General features: G+C 33.2%; 1 protein-coding gene across 2 annotated transcripts; it reads left to right on the forward strand.

The window, feature by feature from the left end:
• Positions 1-300: 300 nt before the first annotated feature.
• Positions 301-7,468, forward strand: LOC115222480 (eukaryotic translation initiation factor 5). Of its 2 annotated transcripts, none has more exons than XM_029792705.2 (10): positions 301-889; positions 3,539-3,767; positions 4,292-4,373; positions 4,495-4,667; positions 4,752-4,868; positions 5,104-5,424; positions 5,722-5,883; positions 6,078-6,245; positions 6,336-6,461; positions 6,787-7,468. In XM_029792705.2, the coding sequence occupies exons 2-10, from the start codon at positions 3,693-3,695 to the stop codon at positions 6,883-6,885; spliced, it is 1,323 nt and encodes a 440-aa protein (XP_029648565.1). In that variant the 5' UTR covers positions 301-889; positions 3,539-3,692; the 3' UTR covers positions 6,886-7,468. The 2 variants fall into 2 exon arrangements, with proteins under 2 accessions (XP_029648565.1, XP_036367555.1); XM_036511662.1 differs by lacking the exon at positions 301-889 and adding an exon at positions 3,429-3,448.
• The last annotated feature ends 1,392 nt before the right edge of the window (positions 7,469-8,860 follow it).

The following is an 8,860-nucleotide window of genomic DNA, read 5'->3' on the forward strand; positions in this document are numbered from 1 at the left end:
CGTTTATTACGATCGTTTAATATATATATATCATTAAAAAAAAAAACATTAATAATAGTTTTGTATTGTTTTCACCAGTGATTTTTGAAGATCATCAGTCTGCACAGAATAACAGTTGCCGTCAGCAGCAGCAGTATTATCATCGTTATCAACATTTATTTCACTATTAACCTCGACACAAAAGAACAACAACAACAGGAAGAAAACCCAGTTAATTTGGTCACGTATATTACTGGTAGAAAAGCGGTGAACAAGTTTATAATTTTTTTTTGAAATCACCACTGCCATTATTATTATTAGTAGTATTTTAGTATTTCCTTATCAACACGACATCAGCAGCAGCAGCAGTAGGAGCAGCGACGACCATTGTCAGTGCTAGCAGCAGCAGCAACATCAGGTGCCGCACTAGTGTCGGTACTTAGCAGCAGCAGCAGCACTAGTGTTTTCACTAGTGACAACAACAGCAGCAGCAGTTTACAAAAAAAAGCCTATAAAAGCAAGCACCAGCAATATCGACTCTGCCACCACCTTCAACTACTTTCCATCACTCAACAACCAGTGTACCGAGAAAGCCAAAAAAAAAAAAAAAAAACAACTATTAACACTACTAAAAACACTCCTACTAAAGTAGTGTTTGTTTTAGGAGTCGTGGTGGTGGCGGCGAAGAAGAAGACAGTGACGACGACGACGGCGACGTAGCAAGCAAAGCAAGCAAGCAAGCAAGCAAGCAGCAGCAGCAGCCAGAAGAAGAAGAAGAAGACGGCTACCAGGACGAAGTAATAGGAGCTCGTGTCGCTCCCTTCTTCAGCTGTTGCCAACCGCCATATTTTATTTTATCTCTTTATCCTTTCTGTTGTCGTCGACGTTTTTATGTCATTGCATCAAGACGGTAAGTTTTTTTTTTTTCCTTTCCTCTTGGACAATTTCTAAACTAACCACAACCATTTAGAAATCGCCTCTCCTCTCTCCATACCGCTCTCTCTCTTTCTCAGTTTAAAAAAAAAAAAAATTTTCTTTTTTTTTCATTCACATTTTTTTTGTGGCCTACAGTTTTCATGTTACAAGTCCATAACTTTTAACTTTTCGCGTGTCTATCACAGTATTCCTACATAAGCTTATATAATATATATACACATCGTTTTTTTATATGTATATCCTTTATTCTAGATTTCTCTATCCTCTCTCATATATATATATATCCTCTATGTTTAGCCCCTTGTGGGCAGTAAAGAAATATATATATATATATATAATAAAAATTAAATGTGTACATCACCCCTAATACTTCTAATATATATATATAATCACACTTTCTCATAGTCTCTTTTAAAATTAAACCCTTTTTTCGCTACTCTTCTATTATGTGCTGGTCTTTCTTGTCGTGACATCAACCGCATGTTCCTTTCATCACTAATTCATGTACATCTTTATATGTTCGTATGTTCTAGGCTTAATTGTTAAATAGTGTGTGTGTGTAACAATCGTATGTATATATTACATGTGTGTGTAGTGAGAGAATGTATATTATGCGTGTGGGAGAAGCTATGTAGTACTTAAAACCTATTAGTGTTTAAAGTGCTATATGTTTGTTTCTATGTAAGCAAATTATGTTACATGCCTGTTATAGATGTAATAAATGTATATAAAACGTTATATATAAAAGTAATATATATATATATACACACACATTTAAAACCTGATTTTTACCATTGAATATTATCGGCAACACCAGGAAAATTTTCCACGTTCAGCATGGAATCCATCCATGTCTGTTCACATTGGTTTTATTATATACATGGCTACTTTCTTTTATGAAATGTTTCGTGGTCTTGGGGGAGAGAGAGAGAGAAAAAATAAAATTGCCTTGTTCTGTTTTCATTAAGTCTTGCATTTCTGTGTGATGTGTGTGACTTGTGCGTTTTAAGGAATTTTAATTTCGTTCCCTTTCATTCTTTTACTGCCACTTGCTGCCAACGATATTAACGGAAATTTTTAGAAAAATCCAACTTCTTTGACCTATCTCTCCCTGTCTTTTCACTTTTAATTTGGGTTCGCCGGGGTTTTTTTTTTTTTTTTCACCCATCAAATTTTTTTTTTCTTTCTAATTATAGTATTCCGAAAAAAAAATTCTTCTTAAATCAATCAAGGAAAAAAAAAAAAAATTCCATTTCTGAAGTAATTTCTCTTTCCCCCAAATGTGTTATTTAGCTTCAATTATGTACGATTTACATATGTGGGTGGAGGTACAATCGCCACATGGAAAGTAATCTATTGAAGAGAGTGAATTCGATGGGTTTTTTTTTTCTTTTTTCCCTTGCCCCTCTGATTTTCGCTTCTCTTTGTGAGGTTTGCTAATTGCCGTCAGAGAAACCAACGTTTCAATTGAATGTGGAAGGTCTCAATTAGTTTACTTGCCCAGACATTAATTGCTGCTCTAATCTTTAATTCTAATGTCGTATTGCCTTTTTGTAACTAATGTGCTTATGTCAGTCAGATAGATACTCGTTGTTTGACCTCTACGTAAAGGAACGAGATAAAAGAAAACATATTTCCATTTTAATAAGCTTCTAAAATATCGTTTTAATTGATTTATATATTGCTAAATGGATTTAATTGAAGAGAAAGTTTGGTTTCATATTTATTAATTTTCGAGGTGGTAGGGAAACAGGACTTTTTTTTTTTTTCCTTCCAATTCTTTTTAACTTCCACGTTGCCTCGCCTCTGCTATGTATATTATAGCAAGAGCTTTTAATGTCGTCACCACCTACAGACTGTCGTCTCGAACTCTTTGAACTTATTTTTTTTAAAAAGGTCTTTAACCATTTGAATCCGTTTCTTTTTCTTTTGTTGCTAAATTTCAAAATATTGGCATCGTCGTTCCACAGAACGCCTTCCAAAATTATTCAACAATGAACGCCTCTCTAGTTTCTATCAGTTTTTTCCTTTTTGTTTTTTTTTTGTTTTTTGTTTTCGAAGAAGTTTCGCGACTTGTTAAGTTTCAATGCTGTTGTCATTGACCCCAACGACTTTAATGCGTCAACTATTGATTATAAGTTTCATTAACATGGACCTTAAAAACAATTTCTTTTTAGATGAATTGCTATTGCCCTTAGGAAAGCCATGACCGATACAACCTCTTCTTTTTTTTTCTTTTTCTCCTCTTTTGCCGAAAACGACTTTGTATCAAATCTACCTTTCCAATATTCAACCATATTGACGATTAACAGCAACCTATTGGGGATTTGTTAAAGGCACAATGATCTTTTTCTTGAAGATAATGTTGGATTATGCTTGATTTCTGAAAGTTCGGTGGATTAAATAGAAATTTCGAAATTTGTTAGTGGTCTCTTGGCAACTTGGAAAATATTAGTTCGCAAAAAAAAAATTTTTTTTGAATATGAATAAGTCTTTTGTCAACATAGGAATACTGCTAGTATAATAATAATTTGTGAGTATCTAGCCACGAATTTACATAGACTTTTAATATTGTTTTTTGTAGCCAGTGGTTTTTGTCATTTTTTCTTATTTTTTTTTCCAGAGTTATCATTGTGCCTATTGAGCACGAGAACTAAGTGTTCGACCAGAAGTAAATCCGATCAAGGTTTTATGAATTTCTCCACGGTTTGGAGCCATTGGCGCTATCCTGATAGTAGCATCCATCGTAAACATAAGTGTCACAAAAATCAATCGGAATGGCTTGCGTTAACGTCAACACCAATGTGTCTGACCAGTTTTATCGCTATAAGATGCCTCGTCTCATAGCAAAAGTATGTTATCATTCTTGTACTTCAATATATTTGTCTTATAAGACGCATTTTTAACCACCTTTTGCAAAATAGTAAAAAACTCAAACGCCTCATATCACTGGGGCTCCTATGTGCGAAGTTACTTTAAATAAGAGTACAAAAACTCTTCTAGAAATTAGGGTGTATCTTATACATATGCGTTTTTTTTAATTAAAAAAATTATTTTTTTATACCATCAAATACGGTTTACATGTAATCTTGAACAAAGTGAAACTAACTGGAAAGGTTAACAATTGGCTAATATGAGTATATCAGCACAATTCAACCATACACACGTATGTACCGGTGTGTTCGTATATCAACTCCTGAAATTTTACTTTAATTTAAATTATAACTCTAAATAAAACATTTTGCGTTTTACTCCTCATTTCTGCTGATTATTAGTACTTTACGTTTCACTTTTTCTGTCGGAAGTTGTCCATATTTAAAATTTTTTTTTGTAAAACTTCGATTCTGTAAAATGATTTTTCTTTTTCCATTTCTAGGTAGAAGGGAAAGGAAATGGTATTAAAACAGTTGTTGTCAACATGCCAGAGATTGCCAAAGCTCTCTCAAGGCCCCCAAAATGTAAGCTTTTTTTTTCTCCTTGTGATGTAGATTTCATATTTGAAGTTCTGAATAGAATATAAGCTGTCAACTCGATGAGTATTCAAGTTGCAAACTTTATTTTAACCTATTTATTTTTAAGATCCTACCAAGTATTTTGGCTGTGAACTTGGCGCCCAAACACAATTTGACTTGAAAAATGATCGCTACATTGTTAATGGTGCACATGAAGCTATTAAGCTGCAGGGATTACTTGATGGATTCATTAAGAAATTTGTGCTTTGTCCACAATGCTCTAATCCAGAGACCAATTTGGTAAGCAACTATTCTGAACGTTCAACTTTTATAACTTTGATTGAAGGTGCATATATTTTAAAGTTTTTTTTAATGAACTTTCAGGTTATTTTATCCAGAAAGCAGCTTATCTTGCAACGTTGTATTGCATGTGGATACCAAGGTCCCGTTGATATGAATCATAAGCTTACTACATTTATCTTGAAAAACCCACCTGATCAGGTAATGAATGGTTACTCTTCCTTTTTTTAAGATAGAAAGCATTTGATTTTAGGCATAATTTGGGGCCATAAGAAAAGCTAATTTTAAATTTCAATGGATTGTCAATATTTTCTAAAGAATTTAATGTCTGTATATTGCCTAATAATAGAACACTATGAACTGCACATTAAAGTATCTTGTGAATATATCAACTTGGTATTCAAAACTGAAACTGAGAATTAATTTCATTTTCTAGGATAATCAAGCTCAAGCAACATCTAAAAGCAAAAAGTCAAAGAAGTCAAAGAAACAAGAGAGTGTGAATGGTGATTGTAACAGCCCTGAAGCTAATGCACAAGAACAAATGGCTGCTCAGCGTGCAAGTGGAGGAGATATTCTGGCACCTCCTGAGGCCCAAGATGCTGGTGATGATGATGATTGGACTGAAGATTTTAGTGAAGCAGCTGTCAGGGAACGTATGAGAGATTTGACATCGGCAGCCAAAGGGCTTACCTTAACAGATGATCTTGAAAAGACACAAGAAGAAAGAATGAACATTCTCTACAACTTTATCAAAGTGAGTTGAGTCGAAATTTTTCCTGAGTAATATGTTTATGTAACTTAGGCTTGCATAGTATTAGACAGTTCTTTTGCATTTTAAAATAAAAGGAATGCAAGTTTAGGTTTTAAGTATATTGATACTCCTATTGATTAGTTATTACTTTAATACTTTTGAATTTATTTTTAATGGGAATATCCAGTACCCTTGTGCTGATATAGTAAAAGGTTTTTGACATGTTTTAAACAATAGTATGTGTTTTTGAATAGAAGGTTTGATATTTTAGAGTTAATACATTTATTTATATTGGAATAGCAAAAGCATGAATCTAAAACCCTTGCTGGTGCTGACAAAGATATCCTTGCTGAAGCTGAACGTCTTGAGATCAAAGAGAAATGTCCTACAATCCTGGTTGAATTGCTTTTTAATGCAGACATTTTAAAACAAATTAAGGAACACAAGAAACTCCTCTTAAGGGTAAATATAGTTCCACTCTTTAATATTTAAATGCTTATTTTTAAACCCTTTTGATACCATGTATATAAGCATTGTTTTTAAAACAGTTTTAATTAAAATCTGTTGGTGTTTTTGTCATACAAACATGAAACCATCTTAAGTCTGTACTTTTCCAAATTAAAACTTAAGATTTGTGAACTTTTTTTTTCTTTCAGTTTTGCAATGATAGTCCAAAAGCCCAAAAATATCTGTTGTCTGGTATTGAAATTCTTGTTGGTAAAATCCACAAGGATGTTCTTATGTCAAAGGTTCCACATATATTAAAGACACTGTATGATGAAGATATACTGGATGAAGATGTGATACTAAAATGGGCTGCTAAGGTGTGTTTCCCATCTCTTTGTCTTTCACATGTACTATTTTGTATTTGTTGTGAATATTTAAACTTCACTGGTTTATTTCTAACTTTTCAGCCAACTAAGAATCATGTGTCCAAGTCAGTGGCTGAGGACATCAGGGAGAAAGCAAAGCCATTTATCAAGTGGTTGGAAGAAGCTGAAGTTGAAGACTCTGATAAAGATGGGTCTGATGATGAAGAGGTATATTCTGCTTTTCTATCTCTTACTTCCCTTGTCTATAATTGGTGCTAATACTTCAATTAAGAACATAGAAATATAAAGTATCCTGTACTGTACTGTAGTCCAATGTCAAATTACTAATTTAGGAGATAGCGTCTTTTTTTTTTTATTAGAAGAAAAAAAAAAAGAAAAAAAACTAGCATAACTTTCAGTCTCTTCTATCCTAGTAACTCAAAATTTATTTCATGTACTTATGAATAATTCAAGTTGTAAAAATTGTGACTTGTTGCTAAACATCAACAAATTGTTACAGTTACTAACACTTTTCTCTTTTTCTCTCTTCCAGATTGCCTATTCTCCTACTGAGGTAGTTTCTATGTCTGAACCAAAGAATGAGGATGATGATGATGAGAGTGGAGCAGATATTGATATTGATGCCATTTGAAATCTTCTGGTCATTGCTTACTTAGAACATTTTAAAATTTGTTTCTGAGAATATTTTGTGCAGATACTAATTTTTTCAGGTCGAGTAACTTATGATAAAAGCATGCCAAAGAAAACTAAATACATTGACAAAAAGTCTACATTTTGTAAGGCTTTCAATGAAGAGAATGCGAACTGCACCAGTTTATTAATAAAGGGCGTAGGTAATAATTATACTAATCACATTTTCATTTGGTGCATATTTTTAATTTTAAGGATAATGTGCGAGGGTTATTCCCAAGTTAAATTTTCATTTAGTGTATTAATTTTTTCTCTAATTTAAAAATATGGATATTGTTGTTATTTTTTGGCTATTCTAGAAATGTTTGTTGTTGGATAGAGCTCTTCATTAAAATCGACATATATTAAAACATTAACTATAATTTTAGCAGCGAACTAGATTTTTAAATGCGTCAAGAGCCCTAACAATTACTGCTTCCATTTCATTTTGACAAATGTTCTTTGCTAATATTGTCTCTACAGGTTGTGAACATGTATATTGGTAAGACCTGTTGACTCCTACGAATAAAATATTACATATTGTATGCTGTTGTTGTTTTGCTTACATGACTTTCAAGGCTAATTAAAATTTTTTTTAAATAGCATACAAATAAATTTGGAATATTGAAGTTCTCAAACTGTATTCTAGATTGTTCAGTTTTTTCTTTTGTTCCCCCTCCTGTATTAAATTTGCAGCACAAATTGTATGGTCTTTGAAAATGGGTTTGCAGCTTTCATGAGCTTTTAACAATTATGGAAACGGGGGAATTGAAGTGATGTAAATTACAATCTTCCATCAAAATTAGATGTCAATTTGTTCCAAACTCTGGCTTAACATTACTCAAATTCATTACAGTAATGCCTCTGAGTTAATTTGTACCTGGACACTTCATAAACCAGAGCAAAATCCCATAGATGCACTGTTATAAACCAATTTGTTTTCAGAAATATATTTTACCTAAAAAATTTATTTTTGTATATAAATCAGAATTCAATATAAAGAATATTTTATGTAAAGTAAAAGGAATGTCATTTATAATAAAAAATACAATTATAATAGTTCTCTGCATCACTTTCACTCACATGAGTTGCACGCACCACTTGTAGGTGCAATCACTGATTCACTAATACTCATGGACTTTTAGATTTCTAGAGTTGTTTGCTTAGAAGCATTTATATGGTAGTAAAGAAGGTTGCACTTCATTCAAAATTTGGATCTTGTTTGAAAAACTTTCAGCTCACTGTACAAAACTTGTAAACCCGGGTTCTCATAAAGTGAGGCATTATTGTATTTTAAAGATTGTCAAATTTCAACAGAAATACCATTGTTTATCAGCCGTCTTCAATGTGTACATGAATAGGACGTTTGGCAGGGTACAAAAATACCCTAGACTACTGTCTTTGGCATGGTTTGATGCTGTCCTTAACACCAACCACTTGGCATATTTATAGCTGTTTTTTTACATGGCACTGGCAGGAGTATTTGTGTGAGGATGAATGGTTAGTGAGACGGGTAGATACATGTGTTGCTATAATGGAGGTAATCAGAAGTGACAAATACTTGTCTTGCTATAGAGGAGGTACATGGTTACTCAAAGAGAGGTACAAGAAAGAGGACAAATAGGTGTGCTGAGGTAAAGGAAATAGTTTGTTACTTGGAGAAACGAGTGATCAAGAATGAGGGTGGAAATGGCTACCCAGCCAGAGGGAAACAGCATAGGTGTAAGATTGAAGTGCCAGGGTATATTCACAAGAAGGATCAGAGCATAGATGTGATTAGAGTAAGGAAGTGGGGGGGGGGGTACAAAGGTTGTAACATGCAGTAAGGTATTGCCAAAGAGACACAATTAGGGATTGTAGTGACTGAAAACCTGACAAAAATGGAAGTGGGAGCAGTGATACAGTAAGGGGGGCAAGAATGGGAACTGGAACATTCG

The sequence above is a fragment of the Octopus sinensis genome, linkage group LG20 (genome assembly GCF_006345805.1).
Source record: "Octopus sinensis linkage group LG20, ASM634580v1, whole genome shotgun sequence".
Classification (NCBI taxonomy): domain Eukaryota; kingdom Metazoa; phylum Mollusca; class Cephalopoda; order Octopoda; family Octopodidae; genus Octopus; species Octopus sinensis.

Excerpts from the sequence above, each read along its gene's own strand:
- LOC115222480 (XM_029792705.2), top strand. The coding sequence starts at position 3,693 with ATGGCTTGCGTTAACGTCAACACCAATGTGTCTGACCAGTTTTATCGC. Across the intron at positions 4,374-4,494 it reads TCTCTCAAGGCCCCCAAAAT|ATCCTACCAAGTATTTTGGC; the intron begins GTAAGCTTTTTT and ends TTTATTTTTAAG. Across the intron at positions 6,246-6,335 it reads TACTAAAATGGGCTGCTAAG|CCAACTAAGAATCATGTGTC; the intron begins GTGTGTTTCCCA and ends CTAACTTTTCAG.